The 24,611-nt window shown below is 46.1% G+C and overlaps 1 protein-coding gene across 4 annotated transcripts in view; it reads left to right on the top strand.

The window, feature by feature from the left end:
• Positions 1–5,036: 5,036 nt before the first annotated feature.
• MIB2 (MIB E3 ubiquitin protein ligase 2) overlaps positions 5,037–24,611 on the top strand; it is a 50,275-nt gene continuing 30,700 nt past the window's right edge. For 3 of the 4 annotated variants that reach the window (XM_063353510.1, XM_063353509.1, XM_063353507.1), the window contains exons 1-4: positions 5,037–5,195; positions 5,492–5,623; positions 21,469–21,819; positions 22,283–22,454. In XM_063353510.1, coding sequence (XP_063209580.1) covers positions 21,573–21,819; positions 22,283–22,454 — 419 coding nt within the window. In that variant the 5' untranslated portion in view covers positions 5,037–5,195; positions 5,492–5,623; positions 21,469–21,572. Of the gene's footprint in view, positions 5,196–5,491; positions 5,624–16,899; positions 17,057–21,468; positions 21,820–22,282; positions 22,455–24,611 lie in introns of those variants that run through there. The other variant, XM_063353508.1, reaches the window with a different exon arrangement.

The raw sequence follows: 24,611 nt of genomic DNA, 5'->3' as shown, positions 1-24,611 counted from the left end.
GCACAATAAATATACCATATGAAAGAGAGAAGGCTGAGAAGACATTTCTGATTTTGAAATCCTCTAACCCTAAAGTTAGAAAGAGGTGAAATAATTGAATGGCAATTTGCCTACTTTTTTCTTTTTTTCATACAGCTTTTCCTCATGCCTTTAGATGTGCTTCTGCGGAAGCGGGTGGGACAGAGGGCAAAGGAAGAGCTCACTATTTGGCAATTCATTAAGAGTTTCCCTATTAGACTTCTCCACTCTACCCAGCCATCCCAGAACTCCACCACTCTTCCACCTTGCACTACTTGGACACTTAGCAAAGGCCAGAAGACTGGATGAAACAGATTGATCCAGTCTTCCTTATTTTTCAGTGATGCTCAGCATTGGAGGGACCCTTAGATATGGTCTAGAGCAGCCACGGTAGGGAGAAGGGACTTCAGATAGACTCCCAGAACTGCTGGCACGGGCAATTAGCACTTGCAGATAAGGAATCAGTCCTAAGAAGCAGGGAACTGGCCACTGCTGAGGGTGAGCATCCAGCACCCAGGTCACAGGAACTTGTATTAGCACACTACAGAATCCACAGCTGCCAGGGGCTCTGGAAAACCCCCATCTAGAAAGGGGTGGGGAGTTTCCAAGAAGGCAGCACTGGTGCTCTCAAACACTTGCACATGACTTCTCTAGGGCCAGCTTCAGGTCATGCGTCTCCAGATGGCATCACCACAGCACAGCTGGCAGACAGGTTTTTGTTTGCTGGCCAGGAGCCGGAGCGCTGTTGAGGCTAACTACAGCTGTTTCCATGAAAGCAATGAGGCCACCCAGCCTGTGTCCTCTCCCCAGGAGTGCAGCCAGAGAAATTTTGCCATGAGGGCACCACAGGGGCTGATATTGACCCCTCATACTGGGAGAAGTATCCAGTCTGTCACCTGCTCAGTAGAACTACTCTTAATTATTCTTCTTGGTATGTAGCACCTTTTTTAGCGCAGTGTGAAATTAGTCCCAGTTATCCAGCAAGCCAATTCTGCTGCTGCGTGAACTGGTCAGGCAATATCACCACCGTTAACTCTGAAGCTGCCAAGATGGCACTGCTGCTTCAACGTGGGGAGTGGAGAGGACATCCTTTGTCAAGATGTGACCATTCTGGGCGGCTGATTTACTCAGCAGTTCTCAAAGAGTCACTTCCCCTCTCTTTTCGTGCTCTTCTCTCTTTTTCCACGCCAGGGTGCAGATGTGCTTTCCCTGTTATTTATCAGTTACTTTATTTGCCTTTATGTTTATTGGATACAGGTGGTGTCCCCAGACACAGGCCTTCTAACATATACACGTGTAATACAATTGTCATAGTACCTTTGCCGCATCTCCTGCCTTTTTTTAAATCTCCTGTTGTTTAGACCAGCTCCTGAAAGGCCAATGACTCAAGACATCAGGAAACAGTTCGGTCATTAGAATCCAAAGGATCCAAACCCTAAGGTTTGCATTAACTTGGAGTCATATTTTTTTCCAGTAAGAAATGTGGATTAAAAAATCAGGATAGTTATTTTTTAGTGCTAAAAATTATTGGAAAGGAATAAAGAGGAATTCCCCTTGGGTTTGGATTCTATTAGGCTGCAGTTCCCTTTGTTTCAGAGGAGAGACCTAGATGTGGAACTTCCTCAAAGTTAATTCCCAAAGCTGGGTATTGGATGTAGGTCACATTCTGGCTCATTCTGAGACTCAGCTGAGCTAGAAATACTGCTCATTTTTCTCCAAAAAGCGGAAGCCTTTCTGTTCTATCCAGGTCACTGCCTCTGAAGGCAATGCCACAAGGTGTAACCGTAACATCAGTGAGAGCCAGGGCTCTGCCACTTCCAGGCTTTGCTTTTAAGGAGAGAAATCTCTGAGCTAGTCTTTCCACCTATAAATTCCTGTATTAAGCATGCCAAATAGGCACTGCAGGACATAGTTTTTGGGGAAAGTGTCCCTCTACATATGACCTGAAGACACATTTTGAACAACCTGTTTTCCTCCCACCAGCCAATATTTTTTCCTACGTACTGTTCAATCACCTTTAAAGAACATCACTAGATTTCTGCTGCTGGTGTTGCCATCACATAGGCGTCTACTTTCGGGGCCCAAGGTTCACGTGTGCCACGCCAATAAGCTGCAAAATGTCAAGGAGAACTCCTTTGTGAAAAAAAGGCTGGTTAATAGGGCTAGAACCGTATAGCTCGGCTGACCCTGAAGTGGCCTTCCATGTCTGATAGAGAAGGTGCCTAGAGCAGAAGCCTACAGAAATAGCCTGTGAATATTTCTGTGTAACAGCGGCATCCAGTGGGCAAAGAAAGATTCCCGGTAAAATATTTGGAAAAACAGGTTTGGACCATGTAAGAACAGAGGTTTCTCTCCCATATCCAGAGCTATGGAACTCCAGCCCGTTACAGCAAACATTACAATGTCCTCACTGAGCAAGAGACTGAGACAAACTCCAGCTTACTAGATGCCAGAGGATGCATGTTGTGGAAATGTAGGATCAAAGAACCATAGCAACGCAGGACCAGAAGAGGTCTCAAGAGGCTCTCCAAGCCATGTCCTGTACCAAACAGTACCAGTTCTACCCTGTCATTCAGCAGTGTTTGCCTAACCAGTTCCTAATGCCTCCTCAGGGGGAGACTTCAGAGCCCCTTGCCAGTCTCCTGTGGCATTTCATTAGCCTTAGAAAGCCTTCCCTAACATCCAACCTGAGTTTTCATCATTGCATTTTGACCTGTTACTTCTTGGCCTACCCCCCAAGCACACAAAACAGGTTGTTTCTTTCTTCTCAATATCAGCCTCGTGGATGAGGACAGTTATCTTGTTCTCTCAAGCTCTTCCTTCTCATAAATACAGCACTTCCCATGCCCGTCTGCCTGCTGTAAATCTCAAAAGGAAAACTCCTGGTGTCCCGCAGACTGCCTCTGGGTTGTACAGGACAGGTTGGCTCATTTCTTTTCACAAATGTTGCCCCACTAGAAAAGATTCCTTGGAGCTCACACTTTTTTACACACCAGAGAAGTTTGCCATTTGCAGTGTCTTTGGTGTTAAGCACAACCAAAATACCACCTCTCCAAAGTGGCAATATACCACAAAAAAAAAAAAAAAGGCAAAATCTCATCAAAATAATGACAATAGGTTTTTTATTTTGGCCATGGACTAAGCTGCTGATGCAGTCTGACTTCATGTTTGCCTGAGAAGGTGTCTTTATAGTTTAACACAATTTTCCAATCTTTGTTTTTTTTGCAAAGAAAGATTAGCTGGGGAAAAAAAAAAACCTGACATGACTTAAGAGTCTGGGCATGCAAGTTCTCGTGTTTACAACATGCATTGGCAAAAGTAAAGCCTAAGTTATCTTGATAATTACCAAGCGAGCACAAGAGTACTCTAAATGTGAATGGATCTTTTCATACAATTGATGTCAGCTGCACTCACCTGTCTCTGAGGTATTTCTATGTTTATACTAACATATAAATCTGCCTGGTAAAAAGCAAACTGAGGGAAGGAGGAGCATCAGTGCATGCTTAGATCCACCCACCGCTTTCCCAAACGCTTCCCAGCACTCATTCTCCATCTTCTGGCCAAAGGGCAAAACACGGTGCAGTGCTGGTCAGAACCAAGGCAAATTCAGTTCGCTCATTTTCACATTCACATTTTCGCAATCGCCCCAGCATGTGTGTTTGAGTGGTCTGGCCAACATCGCTTCTACGCAACACAGAGGACAAGGGACACAGAGTCCCCCTGTTTGGCTTTTATGAAATGGCAATGACAAGCTTGTTTTTGGACAGGTCCTTTGTATCGCGTAGGCATAAAAGTTAGAGTAACTGCTACTATGCTGTGACACTCTGCCTCAGAATTTTGTTTCATAAGCCCCAGGCGACTCTGCTGCCGGCTGTCTTTGTCTCCTCCTTTTGAGTTTTAGGGCTCTAGATACATTCCTGATGGGCTAGTGGGAAAATGAATGGGGCATGTGATTTTTTTATGACCTTGCCGCCATATTCCCGTTGTGAGTGCAGGGTCTCGTGCTGGCAAGTTCCATGCTGTGGTTTTATCACACTGGAGGTCTTCTGGCTTTGGCACAAACATATTACTCAATTTTACTGCTGTGAACACTGTTCTTTGCCATCAAGGCAGGCTGCTCTTTTAACCCTTGTTCTGCTATGCAAAGCTCCCTTAGCGAAGACTAAATGTAAAACAGAATTCCAATCCGTTAGCTTCAACAGAGCCGTGCTCGACGTGCCACTGAGCAGAACGGGACAAGCGAGTGTTTACAAGGTGTCTCTGACCTCAGGAGGGACAAAGTCCGTACAGTGTGTCCTGCCACAGGCACAAGAGATCCACACGGACAGCATCATTGGTGTCATCAGCACAGAGATGACAGAAACTCATCAAGCTGCCTCCGCCTCTTTTGAAGAGAAAGCCATTACACGTTATGCTTTTAGATTAATGCATTCTGAGTGCGACCAACGATCCCATGCAGACAGTATCTGGGCTGTGATCTTGCAAAAAAGACATCCCCGGCAGCAGGCTGGCCAGCAGACGGCCACTAGAGCCTTTCAGAGCCCTCCTGGCCACCTGCCGAACAAAGACACACGGCACCCTTCACGCAGTTACGCTGAATCCCCAAACCTCTCTCACGCTGGACTAGGTTATCCTAAAATCACCCCAAAAATCACTTAAAAAAGAGCGTCCTGGCATGGACAGCTGGCCATTCCCACAGGTTTCAATGGCCCGTTTCGCCCGCGCACCCAGGAAACTCATCCCAAATATTTATTACCCCCGACCCCACAAAGGCGTCCAGGCGAACCAGAAGCACGGGCACCAACGGGCGGGACCCTCCGCCGCCCCGTCCCCCCTCAGAGCAGCGGCGGAGGCCGGAGGGCCGCGCCGGGACGCCCTCGCCCCGCGGGGGAGCCCGCCGCCCCATGGGGAGGCCGCGGCGTCCCCTGACGGAGGCCCCGCGGGCCGGGCCGCGCCGCGGGGGACTCCCGGGACTTGTAGTCGGCGGAGCCCGGCGGGCGGCGAGGAGGGCGGACGCAGAACTACCTCTCCCGGCATGCCCGGGCGGCTGTCAGCGGGCTGCGAGAGGCCTGGGCGGAGCGGGCGGCCCCGGGGAAACGAGGGGGGTCGAGCGGCGGCGTTGCAGCACCCTGCGGGGCGGCCGGCCGCGGCCCGGCTCCTCGGCCGCTTCCCCGGGGGTAAGAGGGAGCGGGGCCGGGCAGGGTCGCCTCAGAGCGGGGCCGCTGCCGGGGGTGCGAGGCCACCTCATGGCTTGGGCCCTGGGGGCGGTGCGGGGTCTCCGGGGGTCGGGGCCGAGCGGGGCCCCGGGGGGACGGTGGCGGCGGGGAGGTGCCGCCGCCCGGGGTTGAGACCGCGGTGGCGGGGGCCGGCGCTGGGCTGTGGTACGGGGGAGGTCCGGGACGGGGAAGGAGCCGGTGGCCGCAGCGATGGTGCCCACCTGAGCCGCATCTCCTGTGTTCTCCCCTCTCCCTAGGCCGCTGGAGTGGGTCTGCTGCCGAGCCCCTGCGCCGAGGATGAGCCAGGGGAGGAAGCAAACACAGCCCTTGGCGAAGGACATCGCTTTCTGAAGGGGTGTCTGAATTGTCTTCTCTCTCAGCTCTGTCAGGTATGTGCCTGGTTTTTCTCCTTTTTCTTCCCTGGGCTAAGCTGGGAATAGGTCTGCTTGAAGTGTCCGGTTTTCTTGCTGCCATGGGTTGAGGCCGTAGTGAGGCACGTCTCCTTACTCCTGCTCCATTTTTATTTCTTTTCTTCTGGATGGCAAGTGCTGGCTGCCCTGGAGGATGTAAACACACGTCCTGTTTTCCTGTTCCAGAACAGGTACTGCAGGTAAATCCTTACGGGCTCAGCTGAGAGCTGGGCGCTGAGACGTTGGCAGTGATTCCTGCTGGGCATTTTGTATCACTGGAGCATGTGCCGTGTACTGGATATAACTCAGAACTGAAGAAGCACGTGTGGCTTTTTCCCTCCTGTGTTTCTATGATATTTGCAATCTTCCTGAACTGAGAAGTCATGAAAAGAAGGGCCAAACCTAGAGAAGGTGGTACAACTGCATTGGAAGCATAACGTATGCTTGTTTTGATTTCCCTGCAGACACTCAACTCCAGAACTTACTTTCTGAATGTAACAAATTGTAATTTCTGTCTCACTCAGAAACAAGTGAGCTCTCTCTCACCTTCCTGGAGGTCACTTGGCCTTGGCTTTACTGCTCAACCTTCTCTTTTTGGTTAAGAGCCTCATTACATCCTCTGCCCCATCTTGTTGCTATAGGAGGAGTTTATTTGGCTCAAATGGGATACCATTCTTATTTCTCCTCTGTTTGACAGCTCCTTCGTTTCCTAAAACTACTTGCTATGAAGAACAATGCAGTTGTTCATCCTTCTAGGTCCTTCCTCCATATGTGATTACCTGTTGAGTTTTTGTCCATGGTTTCAGGATATAGATGAGTGAATTGTCAAGGGATGCAGTTACTGTAAATTACCCACATTGTTATGATTGGAATAATGTTGTGTGTCGTGGTGATAATGGAAATCAGAACAAGAAAGCTTCAGTAGTCTTGGCAGAGCTAGAGAAGTTCTTGCCCTATTTTGAGCTTTCCTTTCTGCTCCAAGTTATCGGTGTCTAGGTTTGTGTCTGGAGCAGTGAACTTCCATTGGGCAGGTGATGGTTCCCTTCAAGAAGTTCTTCCTTAAGGCAGCCAACTAACAGGGCAGTAGATTTGGTCTCCAGTGATGCACACAGTAGTTCCGGCTCTGTCACTGATGTGGCTTCAGTACCTTATGGCTGTTTTCCATACTAACTTTGGCTGTTTCTGTGGTGGAAGAAAATGAGTTCATTTAGGACTGGCAAGCGTGCATATAACATATTAACAGTTACCTAGTTGTCATTTAACAGCATTACGACTGATTCTGTTTCTCTTCAACGGTTATTCTCTTTTTAGGCTTCAAAAAAATAAATAAGTTTCCCCTCCCTTTCTCTTTGCATAGCATACCTCTCTGAGTCACTGACGTGAGAAGAATCTTCATAATTGTATCATACTGGGGTTGGCTTAATTCTCTCCTTATTATGATGTTGCTGTATAGCTTCATATGTTTTGGCATTTATTTTGAATGCATGTTTGAAGCTCTGTGACTGTGAAAATCCTGTGCCAAATTAGTGTGTAAAGAATCAGTTATTTTCCGGCTTTGGTCTGCAGTGGCCACTAATCCACTGCTGGGATTGTTTGGCAGAATTGGGAGTCCGTGCATAGTCTCTTTCCACTAAAACTTTGACAAATGTCTTGGAAGTTGCAAAAATTGTGGAAGTACTACAAGTGTGGTGGTTGCAATTGTCTCCTTCCATTTTTACTTGGTAAGGGGTATGTTCATGGCTTTCTAAGCTACCTTGATCGACAAGTGTGTGGCGACGTGATGACCATGGTCTGTTCAGTGCTGTGGCAGTTCTCTCTGAAACAAGCTCATCTCTTGCCTTGCGTTCGTGTAGCATTAGTGTTGGGCACTTGTGGAGACTGGTCTTGGTTGCCTGTGATTTTGCTGAAGTTGAAGGCTTTCTCCAACTTGATAATTACGCTGTCCTAGGTCATGTTGTCCCTGCCTGCCTGTTCCCATCAAATCTGTTTGCCTTGCTCATCATCTCTGATACAGAACTGCTCCTGGGCTCTGGCAGAATTCAGGGTGACACCACTTACGACAGTACTGATTGTGCCCTTTCATTTTGAGTTGCTCTTTTCCAGGGATCCAGGAATAGAATGCAAAGTCCTGTGAGCAGACTATTTGAGTTCTAGTTGTTTTTCAAGGATTCTGATTCATTGTTTGTCAAGGGCATTTATGGAGGGGGCAGGGTGTTGTAATACAGCGTGCTCACACCAATGGAACTTTCAGTGCACTCTCATTAGAAGCTCTGATTGGAGAGAGATCACTGGACGCTCTTCTATCCTTAATCAAAGAGTGAGAAAGTGGAGTCTCTTCTTTCTTGGGAGGCTTACAGAATTTAAATATTTCTGCTCCCTCTGTAACGAGAGCTGTAGTGGTGTTTGAAATTTCTGAGAATATGGAACAAATCTTGTTGCGTTTAGACTGGCTGTCTGTGGAAAATGGCATCAGCGAAGTTGTGCGTGTGCTAGTGGGACAGTAAACGGCTTGATCTTAGACCTCAGTCCACGTTCCTTGATGTGACTCCAAGGAATGCAAAGATACGTGCTGGATGGTTGATACCTTCTTTTTTTTCCCTAGTGACTAGTATGGGCTAGGCTGTGGAGAACAGAACTCGGGGCTAGGATAAGTGAGCTTTGTTCCTGGCTCTGCCACCAATTCAGTATACGTCTATGGCTCCATTTCCCATCTGTAAAGTGTTCTTACCTTCTTTAAAGCACTCAGCTATCCAGAGCTGAAAGATAACATCTGTGCTTCTAAAATGAACAAACCTGTAAGTGAATTGGTGTACATGCTGACCCTCAAACCTTCGTTAAGTACCAGGGAGGAAAGCAACAGCTGACTAACTACTCAATTCACTTTGCTCCTACGCAGCTGATGTCTCTCTAGCCAAAGGCATGTCAGGATAGATTAGGCTTAAACCTTTTGATCTGATTTCAGAGCACAGAAAGGGCAAGTTCCAGGCTGAAAACTGACAGGAGTGCAGCGTTGACCGTTCTGAAAGCCTGAAGGGAAATCTGAAAGTTGGTAGGATTTGCTTTCAAGGCTCATCAGAGATTCAGCAGGTTTTATGCTGCAGCTTGCTCTATGCCAGAGTCTGAAGTAGCTGCTTCTCATTTTGAAAAGTTGGAGGAAGTTGTGTTCCTAATTCGGATGATTTGTGATCCTATTGTATCATCGCTGCTGAGGGTACCAGAGTCTAAATACCTATGAATGGCCATATCACAGAACCACAGAACTGTGTTTTCTCCAACTGACTGTTCAACCATGTCTGCCAGCAGGACTCCTGCAGTAATGTCAGTCTTCTGATTTTGAATGTCTTGGGGAGAAACTTACTGCCTTTCTGGACAGACAAGGCTATTGTGTAAATAGATTGGAGAATTATGAACTTTTAAGTGATTTAACCCAGATTTTCATGGTGAATAGGAGTTGATAGCTGGTGTGAGAGAGATGCAGACCTGAGCCTTACACCATCAGCTCTAGGCCAGATGGTCTTGCCTCTGAGAATTATATTAGAGCAATGTCTAAGTAAGATCATAGTTGAAATCTGCTGCCAAGACAGATTTCTCACTGTTGGAATATGTTTCTGTGTGGTCCTCCATTTCTAGGTGATTGAAAATAGGTCTGGAAGGGATTTTGATGAGGCCACCATCCTTTTCCACAAGGCATGATGAACTACAACCAAACCATTCCTGATAGATATGTTGAGCCTGTTCTTTAAATAATGGAGATTTTCTAGCTTCTCTGGATGGGACTTCACTCAACTTTTTTTTTTTTTTAAATATTGTGACTTTTGTCAGTGTTCTGAATGGGCACAAAAAGACCTGCTAGCCAGTGCAAGGGATGCCAGACTGTTGGCCACTGACCCCTTAATGCCAATGGCCAGAAAAATGATGGTGGTACTTGGTAGGAGAGAGGAGGGGAGTTACTCAATGCAATGCTTGTGAGTTTTTGTATTTTTGCCTTTTGCCACAGGGATCTTCCATGGAGAATATGGGAAAGTTAAAATACCATTCTCCCATTTTTTCTATGTAAGGTGAAAAAGACCTTAATTCAAACTTTGCAAATAATTGCCTTTTTTTTTTTAACAACATTACCTGGTCATTGTGTGTGGTTTTGGGCAGGGGATGTGTGTGTATGTTTGTTTTTACTGTAATGCAATATAAATTTAACTTTGAAATCTGCTATTGAGAAAAAAAGGGATTCTCATCAGCCCCAGCCACTGAGCTTTTTGAGGCTTGAGGCAGCAATCTGCGAACTGTCAGGTCCAATTAAAGCAAACGGCTGGAGCTGTTTTTCTCCCTCCTGGAGAGAACACAGTTCATCAAAAGCCAGAAGGAAATTTCATCGGGCTCATGAGCAATTATCTTGTGGGATGTAATAAGAGAGATCCACTAGATGCCCAGTGTGAACTTTCACTTACAATCACTCTTAATTCTCCAGTGGGCAGATGAGCACTGATCTCACCAATTTAAAGCCTGAAGTGTCTGTGTTCAGGAGAAGGTGGTAGAGGGAACTTATTCTTTTGTAGGGTTTGACTGATGTTGACTTGTAAATGTGAATTTTAAACATCCCTGATCTGGCAAAAGATATCACACCTTTCTGTGCATTGCAGGCTAACCCAAGTAGGGAGCCAAGCACTACCCAGCTGCTTGCTCACTTCCACCCCCGTGGGACAGGGAAGAGAACTGGAGGGGTAAAACTGAGAAAGCAGGACTTCATCAGGTATAATAGTTGCTTGGGAAGGCAAACACCATTATTCCAAACGTCCACCCTTCCTATTTCTTTCCCCCAACTTTTATTGCTGAGCACGATGTCGTATGGGATGTCCCTTTGGTCGGTTGGGGTCAGCTGTCCTGGCTGTATTCCCTTATTCTTGTGCACTCCCAGCCCATCGCTGGCAGGGCAGTGTGAGAAACAGAAAAGGCTTTGACACCATGTAAGCACTGTTCAGCAATAGTTAAAACATCAGTGTGTAATCAATGCTGTTTTGGTCACAAATCCAAAACAGAGCACCAAACAAACTACTATGAAGAAAATTAACTCCGTCCCAGCCAGAACCAGTGCACTGCGCTATGCCACAGCTTCTGTTGTTGGAAGCCTGTGACAGCTGTTTATTTTGGGCTTACTGGTGGTGTTTCCCAAAGGTTATGTTTGCATTTGTGTGATCTAAAGCAAATATTGACCTTCTGTGCAATTCAGTTTATTTCATGAGTCCGGTCCATTAGTTAGCACAGAGCTGATTCATTAAAAATAGTGTGCTGTATCTTTTCTCCTGGTAGATCGTTTGGCTGATACTGTCGCCTTCTGTTTGACTTATTTTGTTATCCCTTTTCAGTCTTGGAACTTTGGTCATAGAACTTGGTGACAAAAGCAGTTTAGATTGAGGCTATGCAGATGAGTGCTTGGTTTTGGAAGCAGGTTCACTTTTCTGTGTCTGTTGTGGTCACAGGTAGGTTGAAGTTTGAGTAAAGTGAGAATTGAAGGTTCAAGGCCAACTCAGTTCTGCTTTGATAGCTCTGGAAGACTATCACACCTAACTGGAAGAAATTCTCTGGTTAGTATATTTCTTGAGACTTCAGCCATATTGAAGCTGTGGTTTTTTGAATCCTATCTGCAATAAAAATTAAGGAGAGGTGTCTTCTATCTGAGTCTTCAGTTGTGGTAGTCCTGGACCTGAAAGTAGGCAGTACTTTTTGTCTGTTTAGCCTCAAAAGTACAGAGGACTTCAGAGCATTCAGGTATAACAGCAAAGGACTCTGGGCCCCAGTGTTTGTACTTAAAACCAAGACATTTAAATTTTGTAACAAGGAAAATAGAAGATAACCCTGCAGGGTTTTTTAAATACTGTCTCACCCTTTGGAATCATGTGGGATGCTGACCTTTTTGGGCTGTGGAGCCAGTTTTTTTCCTAGCGCATCTTCCTTGCAGTCCAGATAATAGTCTGGTATATGCAAACTGTTAAACAATAGAGGTAATGCCTTTACCCCTAAGGGACAAGTGGTGGTGCCTGTGCATTTCATTTTCTTGTTTGCTATGATGCATTTTCTTCTTCCAGTGATGTCTTTTACAGTGTGAAGACAGCGTGACCTTGAGACTGAGTCACTCCACTGGGATTATTGTAATCTGGTGCGTCTGGCTCTGCCATGGACAATCTCAGAACAATCATTGAGTGCTCCTCTGTCACAATTCTGAATGAGGATGTTGGCTTTTGTCCAGTTGTCTCTTGTGCTCTTCCTTAGCTAATCAGAGCTCACCTTTGACAGCGTTTCATGCAGCAGCCAGCTCAGTTGGCTTTTGTGTCCACTGAAGCTGTTAGGTACTGCCGTACTCAAACATAATGAACCCAAAAATGTAAGATGTGCAACTTCTCTATAACTTCTTCCATCTTTAGGATCTATTCTGAGATTGTTTGCCATTTTTTAGGAAATCAGAATGCTGGGGTCAAGCTTCTCAAGGAGGGTTTGCACAAAACTATTTTTATTTAATATTAATAAATCTGCTGGTGCTTCTTTTAGGCCTGCATCCTTTAACAAGGTGAAAGAATCGATAGTAGAGCCAGCATGATAACTGCTGAAAATATCGCTCCTGTAACTCAAAAGGGAAGGCAACGTTCCCCTCTCACCGTAACAACTCAGTGCTAGGATACAATCAGTGTAAATGGAACGTGAAATTCAGTTTAGGCAAAACAGATCAATGGACTGGCATTTGTAAAGGACAAGTGTTGATTGTAGAGATAAAATGTGCTCAATGGGACCATCTTTAAGCATAGCGCCTGGCTAGTTATTTTTAGCATTTCCTCACTCTATGTCCCAGTATTTCAGGATGTGTGCCTGCTCTTACACAGTGAAGCTGAAATGACTAGATATTAATCCCTGAGCAAAGGCATATTAATCACCTGCTTTATTCTGTTTATGTAATACAGTTAAATATACTTTGAGAGCAGGTGAGGTATGGGGGCATGGAAATGGTTTAACCTCATGCAGACATTTTCTTGATTGATTGCTTTTAACAGAAGCAGCTGCTCCATTTCTAACTTTTTTCTGCTGAGAGTAATTTGTCAGTAGAATGGCTTCATTTATCTGCTGTTGATATTTAAGCTACAGAAACATCATCTGCTTTTCTTTCCCCCTCTGTGCCAGTGATGCCATTTTGCAAAATTTAGACTAAACAGAAATCCTGACTTGCACAAGGAAAAGTGAAGCAAAGTATCATTGAGACCTTGTGGCTTTGCAGTGGAATATTAAAGTATTCACTTCAGGTAATTCTGCAAATCCTTTTGGTGAGTCGAGGGGGGGAATTTCACGGGTTTAGTCTAATTTCTAGTGGTTAAGTTTGTCACATAGTGGCTGAGATGGTGGCACTCTTCTACCCCAAAAGAACTGCTAGTGCTGGGAACTAAGAGTTTGCATCTTGTGTGCTGTAATTAGGCACTGCGAATTTGCAATGTGACTGGGCTCTCTAGCCATCTTTGTGTTAGCCACAAAAAATCAAGCCTTGGAAACTGCCTTCTCTAAAATGGAGAGCGCAGCCTTACTAGGCTTTTAGTCTCGGTGGCTAAACAAGACCTGATCTGACAGTGCTGCTCTTTGTGTGAACAAGGGCTGTGGAATGAGATCTGGAAAACAATAAACAACTAAATGGCCCTGACTTCATGTTTTTCCACATCAAGAAGCGGGTGCTGTGGTGTGAGGTAGTATTAAAGCCCAGTGTTTGTGAATAATTTATTGAAACAACTATTCTGAAAGCAAAAAATCTCTATCATGTGTTAAGATTCAATATTAGCCCTTATATTAGAATTATTTTTCTTGTTTAGTAGGGTTTTTTGTATAGCTAATAAAGGCACTATTACCAGGGAGCTTCTTAGATGAGGCCTGCTAAGGAGGCAAGGGTCTTGTTTGAGTAGTGGGGAAGACAGTTGAAAGTAAGGGACTGCCTGAGTTGAGGAGTAGATGATAAACTCGGTTCTGAAGAAATGGGGGAGAATTACAATATGTATTTCCATGGGACAACTTTTGGGCCCAATACAAATGGACTGCATAGAAAGCCGAAGTTCAGAGTAGACAAGCAGAGAGATTTGCAAGCAGCAGAGCTGGGTATTGAACTGGTGTGAGTTGGAGTTAAGATAATAAAATGCCACGGGATAGGCAAAAATCTCCAGACAGGGCATCTGCTAGAAACTGGAGATGGTGTGTCCAGAGTTCAGGTGTGGTGGGAGCCAGGGAGGGCCTGGTCTGGGTTTGAAATTGCACAGGGCAGCACACCTGGGGCACCAGCGCCAGCTGTGGCTGACCCACAGTAAGGGTTAATGGCTCCTTGCCTCACCTGTGGGCCAGGAGAGGACAAAAGGTGGTCTTTGTCTGGTGGTATGTCACAGTAAATAATCCTTCTTGTGTTTTGCTGGGTGTCTCATCTGCTTGCGTTTCATAGTGAATAAATCTGTGAAACTGTGTATATCCTTGAGAGAAATTACACTGCATCCTGTTAGTGAGAGCACATGCACGTGTCTGCTGCTGGGCTCTCCTGGGCTCTTACTCTTTGCTGAGGAGAAAGAAAAGTGAAGGGTAAGTCTGAATTTGATTTTATTGGCATGAATACTAGCTTTGGTAATTACCTTGGCAGCTTTGAGCCTTGGTCAGAGGTATTTGATCCCAGAGGTTGTCTATTATTAAAGAATACAACAGTATTTATTTCTGGTTTTTGCAGGTAGGGGAAGTGGGGGTAGGGAACAATACTTAATTGTGTAGATAAGCGTTGGCCAGGCATTTAGCTGTTCAACTTGTGTTGGTTTCACAAAAACACTGCTTGCGTCAGGAAAGGGGGAAAACCCTGCCAAGCCTTATTTCTGTAGGGCGAATGCCCATAGGAGTACTGTAGGAAGTAGTACTGCTGAAAACCAGCAGCACAGCCACCGCGGAAGTTCTTAAGCCAACATGAGCTGACTTAATTTAGCCAGTACACCTAACTTGCTTGGATCTCTGTTGATGTTTCCAGTGAGAGGATATACAAAAGTAAATCTTGAAACTTTACAGTAGCAGTAGTTGATCAATCTAAGCGTTTGATGACTTGATATGACTTTTTTAAATAGCACCGAGTCCCTGAAATTCCCTCAGAAGCAAGCAGTTAAAATGTGGTTTGTGTGTGTATGGTGAGGGCTTAAAATAAAATACCTGGAGTGACCACTACCTTTGGCGTCTTGCTGTTGCACTGTCTCCTGAAGAACGAACGTCCTTCTGATTGCTTGCTTGTGCTGCGGTGAAATTATTCTGGATTTCTGCTGTTGCAGGCGGTGTTGGTGGTGTGCTCTGTTCCGGGCTGTCTCTGCTGGATGTCTGTAAGCATTTTATGAGGTCTGCCCAGTCTGCGTTGGGATCAAGGAAGGATAAAGCAAGCGACGCTTGTCTTGACAGAGCTCATTGGCTGCAGTTATTTTGCTGATGTCAAGTGAATGGTGTCTTTATGCGCAGTGCCCCAGCTCTGCTTGGTGTGTTCACCTCTTCCCTGAGACAGATGAGTTGAGGATCAAATACCAAAGCACAATTCCACTCATTCCTTAATAAAATTCACAGCTGGAATGTCCCTGGCATCCCTTTGTTGTGCTTTTTAAGTCCCTATGAGCACTGGTCTAATGAGCACTGATGCAAAAGGATCATTGGCCATTTCGGTGATCCCTGTAAGTGTTTGCATTAACTTCATCTGGTTACTGCCAATTGCAGCTATTGATTGTTATGGCTCTGTTAGTTACACTCTGTTTCCCTAATCCTTTCAACGCTTTCTGTTGCTTTTGAATGGAACAATCTCGTCAACATTACTTTACTGTGCTGCTCTTACTTCTTCTGCCTGTTTCACAGAGAATGAAAGTCTGTAGAGTTAACTGAGATATAAACTCACTCCCAGCCTGCTGCAAGTTCATTTAATAAACTCAAGTCTGTGTGTAGTTCTTTTTGTGCTGCTTATTCACTAGTTGTATGAGATGGGCAGTCAGGGCAGGAGCGGGGGGGGGGGTGGTGTCTCAGAAGACAGGCTGTAAAACTCTTTAGATCCTCTTCTAATAAAATAAGCTGCTTTACCCACCTCTGAGTTGTGCTGAGGACGCCAAAGCTTAATTCTTGTACTCATTGCATTGTATACCATGTGCAAAAGGTCACGTGGAAGAATGGTTTTATAGCTCCATAGTACTGTCACGGGGGCAGCGTGAACACAATGTGTGTTGGATAAACAAATACTGAGTTTCAAGAAGTGTTGATCTGCCTGTTTTTGTCCGGCGGAGGACAGAGTATTTTCTCCTCTCAGCAACATTACGTATTTTGTGTCTCTGAATGGGAATTTATGGAGCAAATCTTGACTCCTGTGACGACTGTACCCAGACCACCCGGGATCCACCAAGGTGAAGATTTCTCCCTGGGTTGGCAGTCTCTGGTGCCGTTCCAGCGTACCCCGCCTTGCGTAGTCGTGTTTGTGTCGGGGGCTCAGCACTGGCATTCAGAGCCTGGACAGGAGTGGGAGTCTGAAGGAGGACGCGAAACGTTGCTGTGAGGGAACCGCACGTGGTCTGGTGCTGTGGCTGGGGCTGTCTGGGCTGGATTTGGGGCTTTTAAAGCATAAAAATAGCGATGCTCACTGCGACCATTCTCCAGGGAATCTGTCCTGGACATGTCTGTCTCCAGCTGGCTGGAGAGCAGAGCTGGGAGTCTCTTGAGTGCTGTCCCGAGGGAACATGGCAGCTCCTCGCTCGCTGTCGGCCCCGTGTAGATGACTGCGAGGGGACAGGTTCTGGCCCTGGGTCACTGCCGGGGCTCTCGGAAGGAAACACGGCTTTTACCTCGCCTCAGGGCTGTGGAAGCGGGCCGGGCCAGCGCCTCAGGGCCGGGCCAGCGCCTCAGGGCCGGGCCAGCGCCTCAGGGCAGGGCCAGCGCCTCAGGGCAGGGCCAGCGCCTCAGGGCAGGGCCAGCGCCTCAGGGCAGGGCCAGCGCCTCAGGGCAGGGCCGGGCGGGGAAGAGGGAGGCTTGCCCTCATCCCGGGTGAATCTTCCTTCGCCAGCAGGTTCTGCCCCTCGCAGCCCTGGGGCTGGGTCTCTCCGCAGCTTTCCTCGGGGAGGTGTCCATTATCGGGGGTGCCCTGAGCGTGTCTGCCCCCCCCCCCCCCCCCGGCTCTGGGCCGGGCCGGGCAGTGGCTGGCTCCGCCCGGGAGCCGCCCCGCATGGCCCGGCTCGGCTGCGCCGTGGCGGCCGTGACCGAACCGCAGAGCGGGGGGACGTGCCGAGGGAGCCGGACGGGAAACGAAACTGCCGGCCGGCGGCCGCTGTCCCAGGAAGCCCCCGGCGCTGGGCCGCGGCCGGAGGGCAGGAGCCCGCGGGGCCGGCGTGACGGGACCCGCTCCCCCGCCGTCAGGTACCGCGGGGCGGGAGTGCGGGGGGCCGGGCCGGGCCGCGTCTCTCTGAGGCCGGCGGGGCTCGGAGCTCCGGCCGCGGTGGTAGGGGACGGGGAGGCGGCAGCAGCTGCCGAGGGGTAATGGCAGGAGGCCCGTGGCTCCGGCTCGTCTGGGCTGTGTCCCGGCAACCCGGGGGCTGGCGGGAGCTGGGCTTCCCCTGCTCGGAGGCAGCTGGGCCGGGTCCAAAGGAGGGAGTCGTTGTATCCGTTTTGGGGGGTTGTAGCCCGTGGTGTGCATTGTGTGCCTTGGAAAATCACCCAGGAGCAAGGGGGTGAGAGTGAGTAGGCAGTGTGAGCTCTTTGGTAGGTGTTGGATGCTGCAGAGAGATATAATATCCGAAATAACAAACTGTTCCTGAGGAGAAGGAAGAGTCAAAGAGAATGAAAATAGTAAAGAAATGGGGGATGATGTTATTTTCCAAAATGCTTAGTGTAATTGTGTCTTCTTTTTGGGCTTGTGAATTAACAGTTGGGAAAGCTGGGTATTTCAGGCTCAAGTGAGCTGAAAAAAAACAGTAATAAAAGTTCTGCTGCAGCCATCTCCATGCGTTCACAAAGGATGCTCAGGAACTAGGAAACTAGAGGAATATCAAAGTCTGAGCTTTGCAAGCTTGTGCTGTTCGTTAGAAAAAGTGTATGATTTGCATTTGCCATAGCCAGAGCACTTAAGGAGGCGTCCTTAGGATAGGCAAATTCTCCAAAGTGGAGTGATTCACCCGAGAAGACAGTTCAAACTGCAAAATATGTGTAAAGGAAAAAAAAAAAAAAAACTTCTTACAAAAAAACACAAACCCACAACACAAAATGAAACAAAATCACGTGCATCTTCCTCTGTTTACCATACTGTTCAAATAACTTGATAACCAAGTTACCTGCACTGGTTTTGTCAATCTGCTTACACCGCTGTTGGGTTGTGTTTACTGTGTATCCAGTACAGCAGCAACCTTTGCCTCCTATGAGGCGAATGTTGGGTTGCCTCTAGAGCACCTTCCACCAACAGCGTAATTTAAATATTGGCACGAAGTTGCAACAATGACTGCAATGAAAATGTTGCAGACTGAAGGAGTATTTTCCCTTTCTCCCCGTTCAGTATTACTGGGATTTCTTAGAATGGACTCATGGGTTCCACCTGAGCTGTTCTTTCCTGTGTCACGGTAGATGAGGTCAGAATCTGATGTCAGGATTCAGAAATATGCCTGTGTCTTATGATGGATTATTTATTCGTAGTCACTTTAAAGTCCCCTGGGAAACTGGTGTTTTCTCTGTGAATCATTTCTGGCAGCTATACCGATCCTTCCGTGGAATAATTATGACCCAGACAGCATCGAGGGAGGAGTATTTGCTTCAGTGAGTGAAACATTTCCACTTAGGAAGTAAATAATACTGATCTCTGGCAAGGTTCAGACCGTATGAGCATTGCAATTCATCTTACAAAGATTTTGAAAGGTTCTTTTCTCTTGTTATGCATCACCCCTGCAGATTAGATGGGAATGCAGAATGCATTTGGTGCCTTCTTGTGTGGAAAATGGAGTATTCCTATTAGGAAGGAGAGCCTTCAGAGCAGTGAGCAAGGGATTGCATGAAGGTCATTGCAGCACAGACAACTCCATTAACTGGTATTCAGCATCACAAGTCTAGAGTTGAACTACAATAGCTTCCTCGAGCTGTGGGATAGCACATGTGCAGGTCCTTTGTGTGTCGTAGGGACCTGCAGAACCACCGGAGGCTTGGTGCCTGTGGCAGCAGTAAAAGTCTGTTTCCATCTGGATCCAGCTTATTATGGGCTACTGATTGGATGGATTTTTGTCCTCTCAACTCGGTACCTGTGATATTGACAGAGATTGCTGTCCCTTGGCAGTTCTGCAACAAAACACCTGATGTTGGCATGTCATATCGCATCTGTAAGTAAATTCACAGTGCAGTGAAATGGTGCGCTTTTCCAGGATTCTGTCTACAAAGTGTCTTCATATAGCTTATGTATTTCACTGGCAGTTTGAAGAAGGGATCTCTGTAGCATCCGTGCCAGAAAAGTAGTGGGAAGGTGCACAGAGAAGGTGTGGTTTTGCCTGTGTGTAGGTCACACGTTTCTAGGCCCAAGGCAGTTCTGACCTGAGGTTGGTACTCTGCTGTTTGACCGCTCTGTTCAGCGTGTGTCACGATATATAGTGTGCTAGCCAGCTCTGCTGTTTTCGGGTAGCAAGGGATCATCCTCCTCTATACTGCAGTGACTTAAATTTTATGGGTTTGTGGCACAGCCTGGAATATTCTTTTATGATGAATAATTTTTGAAACTGGCATTGCCTTCCTTGAAATGCCGAGAGTTCTGAAGCCTGTGATGTTTCATTCATTCCTGGGGAGAGGGAAAAGGTCCCCTGAAACAGCATAAAACTCTTAAGGTTGGGGAGCGGCACTCCATCCTCATCTAAATACCCTATGCTGTCTGTTGTTTCATTCTCTAAGCATGCAATTCCTTTTCCCGCTATTATTGCCTCTCCCCACCTTCTACCAGTTCATTTGGATGAAACAAGAGGGGTGGTTGTTGTTTTTAAGGAAGAGCCATGTACAGTAATTGAACTGTGCTTCTCTTGTACCTTCATAGTCTTGGATGTTTCCATTTGTTTTCTCTGCAGTGGGTTTGACTGTCTTGCCTGGTCAACAGCAGCCTTTTAAAAAAGCAGTTCTGCCTCTTCGTTAAAGCAATAAATTGTCTGTTTTGTTCGTCTCTGATCTGGAGGAAGAGGGTATTGTACAAATCTCATTAGGCTCTGCAATGCTTTCTAAAAAGGACATTCTTTCTTTTTGATAATTCCTCCTTTCATGAAGACAATAAATGCTGGTGCACCTTAAACTCAGGAATGTTACATTCGCCTCCACAAAGGAAGTCTGAATGAAAGTGTTGCCCAAGGCATCTTTTAGTGATGATTAGAACAAAAGATGACATGAAGTTCACAAGGACATTTGGTTTTGATGTTGCTCTCGTGTGACAGGTGTTTGGACGTCACAGTGATGCATAGCAGGAAAAGTCTGAAGCTACAGAAATGCAAAGCTGAACAGAAATCAGGCTCTTTCTGCGTGCTAGAAACTTGATTTTGCATGAAACTACTCCTCCATACATTTAAAAGGGGATGTTTGGCTGGAGGAAGAGTTTATTTTTAGGCCTCGGTGGTTTTGGTTGCTTTATTGGTAGGCGGTAGTGTTAACAACATGTCACGTGGCACAGAGCTGCTCCTATTGCCGTGTCTGATACACGTCCTATTTGCTTGTCACCTGGTTTGTCAGCTTGCTTTGAACTGGCTCTGTGTCATGGCCGTTGGTAAGATTTGCTGTACTTTTGGAATCGGCACGTTTTGACCCTTGGCATTCTGCTGGGTTTTGGTTTTTTAAATTTTGAGAAAATTTTGGATGATACGGATAGCTTGAGAGGAAGAGGGAGAGACCCAGGGATGCCCAAAGATAAAAGGATGCTACAGTAGATTTTTCCAGCTTGTCCCTAAATATTGAAAGCCACGCTCTTCTCTCTTGTTGTTCTGGTAAAGAGGTACACCAGGCTTTGACAATCTATTTGATTTCATTCAAAGTTGTGGATGTGCTGCATCTGTGTGGTATTCATCTCATTTACCAATTGTCATGGCAACAGCTGGGAAGGCTATCCCAAGCTTTTACTGATCCCAGCACAAAATCTGCAGTGCTTATTGCGGGTAAGCAATAACCCTTCCTGGTTCCTGCTGTAGCTGGCACTGATAAATAGCAGCCAAGATTGACATTTCCCTGACACTGGCACTTCTGTTAAAGCTGCTGTTACTTCTGAAAAACAAGCAAACATTTCTTTCCTATACATCTTCAAAACTTCCTGTATCCCAAAATCAAAACCAAACTTTCTGGGCAAGTGAAGCTCAACACTGCAGTATTTTGTGGTAAGGTGCTTATGAAGAGTCTTCCTCAAGAATAGACTGGTATTAACTTTTTGTTGCTAAAATCATGCTGCTGGTGTTTTCCTGGTCATTTCTTTCAACTCTCTTTTCCGTGCTTTTTTGTTTCTCTTGCCGTTGTGTCTCTGGTAGCTGTTGCACGTATCCTGAATTTGAAATGAAGGGCTGGTACTGGAGTTTTGTAAGGACTTCTTGCCCAGTTCTGTTCTCTCATACCCAGCGTTCTGGAATAAGTCTTCTGAATGTTACGCAGATGTTTCTGTGCCTTGGAAATCCGGCTAGTTTGTGTATCCTTCCCATCTGTGCTAAAGCTGTGAGGATCCCTGTTTTAAATAAAGCACAGATTTATCTACTCAGTGGGTCAAACCTCTTCCGTAACCAGGTCATTCTGGGGAAAACGTGATGTGTTGAGTGGCATCGCTTAATTGTATGTTGTCTTATTAGGTGTGCTGAAAATGCTGCTGACGACGCTGAATGTGTTGCTGCTGATATTGCCTGTCTCCAAGACCCTTTACGTGGGAGAATTTTAGGGATTGCTGTGCAGATCAATGGACCTGGACCCCTATGCCAGCATGCAGGTTGGGATGCGGGTAGTTCGTGGAGTGGACTGGAAATGGGGCAACCAGGACAGCGGTGAAGGGAATGTTGGGACTGTGGTTGAGATTGGTCGGGCAGGCAGCCCAACCACTCCAGATAAGACTGTGGTCGTGCAGTGGGATCAAGGCAACAGAACCAATTATCGGACTGGATTCCAAGGGGCTTACGACCTTCTTCTCTATGATAACGCACAAATAGGTAAGTGTAGCATGGACAAGAAGCACAAACGCTAGTGCTGTAGACCCATATGTAACTCCCACCTCACATGCTAGCTGGAACGTTAAGCCTTTTGTAACTGCCGCTGGACTGATGCTGAGCAGCAGCGTACGCTCAGCCGATTCATGGCAGTGAAATTTCTGTTGGCCTCTGTGCAAAGGCTTTTCTTTCCTCTTTCTTTTTTATCTGTGAGTCTGAGTTTTGCTGGCTTTGTCATTTTGTTAGATTCTGGCATGACTCTTGGGATGAGAATCCCTTAGGCCAGGAAATGGATGCTTCATATTACACATATCACTTCATGTTATATTATTGCATCATCTCTGATACACGCACAGTACGTGATCTTTTTCTTTTAAAACATGCTGTTATAGTTTTAAGAGCCTGGTCAGCCTAGTTTCTCTGGATTTTGTGTGGATCTTATATTCCTTTGCTTTTTTTCTCCTAGGTGTCCGTCACCCTAACATCATCTGTGACTGCTGCAAGAAGCATGGTATACGGGGAATGCGGTGGAAATGCAAAATGTGTTTTGACTACGACTTGTGCACACAGTGTTACATGAACAACAAGCACGATCTGTCTCACTCCTTCGAGCGCTATGAGACAGCACACTCACAACCGTAAGTGCTACAGGGGAAGTCCAGTTAACCATGGTGAGATTTACAGGTCACTCTTCTATAGCAGTGGTCTTCAAAATGGGGCGTTAAGTGCCCCAGGGGGTGTGTAAGGTGATCTATTGAGGTGCAGGAACAAAATAGTAGAGCTTAATTGTACACTGCTGTATAATTTAAAAAGAAATAAATGTACATATATTGGGGGTGCTCAGAATTTTTTTACTGATAGGGCTGCATGATCAAAAAAGTTTGGGGACCGCTGTTCTGTAGAATAGTGTAAGGCTGGATCTGGCACTTCCATGGAGCTGCTTGAAAAAAGACAGCAAACAGAAATCAGCAGAATTTTTCTGAAAAATTAAATTAAGGTGAAAATTCAAAATGTTTGTCTACACCAGTTTTTCTTTTCCTCCTCCCCTCAAGTTAAATAGTTTCTTAGACATGCTTTGCTATTTGCTGCTCTCAGATAACCAGGTGGCCACAGGGAGGCTGACAGGAATCTTGCATTCCCAAATTGTCGATTTCTTCTCAGGGTCTATACTATTCACTGAAGAACAACCCCTTCTCATTTACTCTGGACTCTGCCTCTGCACGCTAGCATTGTTGGAAGTGACTGCTGCACCACTGGTGCCTGTGGAACAGTATCCATAATTTTATGCTTATTCATGATGTGCCAAAACATGGAGGTCTGTTCTCCTGTCCTAAGGAAGAACTGAAAAATAGTCTCAATAGTAGCTGAGTAGTAGTAGTTGAGGTGGGCATAAAGATGAATCTTGTAATCCTCTTGCCTTTGGGAAAAGTCAGAGGAAATCAGCTCTTGTCTCTGTCATTGATTTTCCTTTTCTTCCCCCCCCCTCCACCTTGAAAATATCACTGTGCATTGCATCTGTCTGTGGAATGAAAAGTGTAATTACTTTGCTAAAGACAGTGGTGTTGGATTTGCAGCTGTTTTTCCTCCCATGTGGGAAGCTCTTTCTGGAGTTGATTACTAGAGTTTCGCCGGTGTGGCTGAGTCAGAATTCTGAGTGCTAGCAAAGGGATAGATGTTGATGTCCAAAGTTGTCCCTTCTGAGTTTCGAGGCTTGCGTTTATCCACCAGATTAGGATGTTGCTTGAGCTGGTGTTAATATGACAAGCCAGCCAGATCCTATTGTGAAACGAGCTTTGTGATTTCATATATATAAAAAAGTATGTGTATATAAAAATAGACATATGGTTTTTTTCTCTCTTTCTGTGAATATTATAGTTAGCTCCAGGTAGTTACTCAGAGGTGCCTGCTTGTGCCTTTTATTTGAGCTCTGCTGTTAAGTTACATAATCTTCCTCACATTTAAAGAAAAAAAGAAAAAAAAAAAGTAGGCAACAATTACTGTAAGAGGCTGCATTGTTGCAGAGCAGTCCAGAATGCTATCATTTATCAAAAGGCAGATTGCTAGGCAATTTCTCCCCAGGACTCTTATCCTTTGCAGCACTTAGTTCCTTTTCTGAGGAATGTGAATGGTGAAAGATGTAAAAGAGCGATTTTTCCCTTTCAAGGCTTGTATCTGACCTGTGTCTGGGCTGCCGTTTGAGTTAGGCAGTCGAGGGCTTGTTGTCAGTGTGAAAAGCGAGCTCAGAAGCCTGCCAGTACACTTGCCAGACCTAGTACTGTCCTTACGCGAGTTGTGTGGCTTTCACAAAGCGCTGCAGCACCCCTCTGGAATGTCACTGAAGCACTGGAGGGCTCTTTGGAGGTTCATGTCCGCTAGAGCAGAACTTGATGGCTGATGATGCTTGCCTCTTAGTGGCTTTTGAGTTTGTTTGATTTGGGTTTTTTTCCCCTAACTTCCTTCCCTTTTTTCTGTGAATGTGGTTTGTTCAGTGGTTAGATAAGATGTGATTATAAAATAACTTTTTTTTTTTTAAGTTGATAAAAAGAAGTCTAGACATTGTCAAGAGTCTGTGATGCCAAGTCTGTTTTGTTAAAGTAGCAGTATTCCGATTTACATCGCTATGTGTTAGCAGGAGTAACGATCTTCATAATACCAAGAAGGTGATTAAAGAAAAAGGTGTGTGTGTGTGACATCAGGGACACAGCACGAGCCTGTCACATGTGGCAGTACTTTCTGGGAGCCTCAATAAGGGGTAAAGGAAGAAGCAGCAGTAGTTGTAACTGGATAATATAACA

The sequence above is a fragment of the Chroicocephalus ridibundus genome, chromosome 16 (genome assembly GCF_963924245.1).
Source record: "Chroicocephalus ridibundus chromosome 16, bChrRid1.1, whole genome shotgun sequence".
NCBI classification, from domain to species: Eukaryota; Metazoa; Chordata; class Aves; order Charadriiformes; family Laridae; genus Chroicocephalus; species Chroicocephalus ridibundus.
Note: the sequence above shows the minus strand (reverse complement) of the source record. Positions and strands in the feature narration are given on the sequence as shown.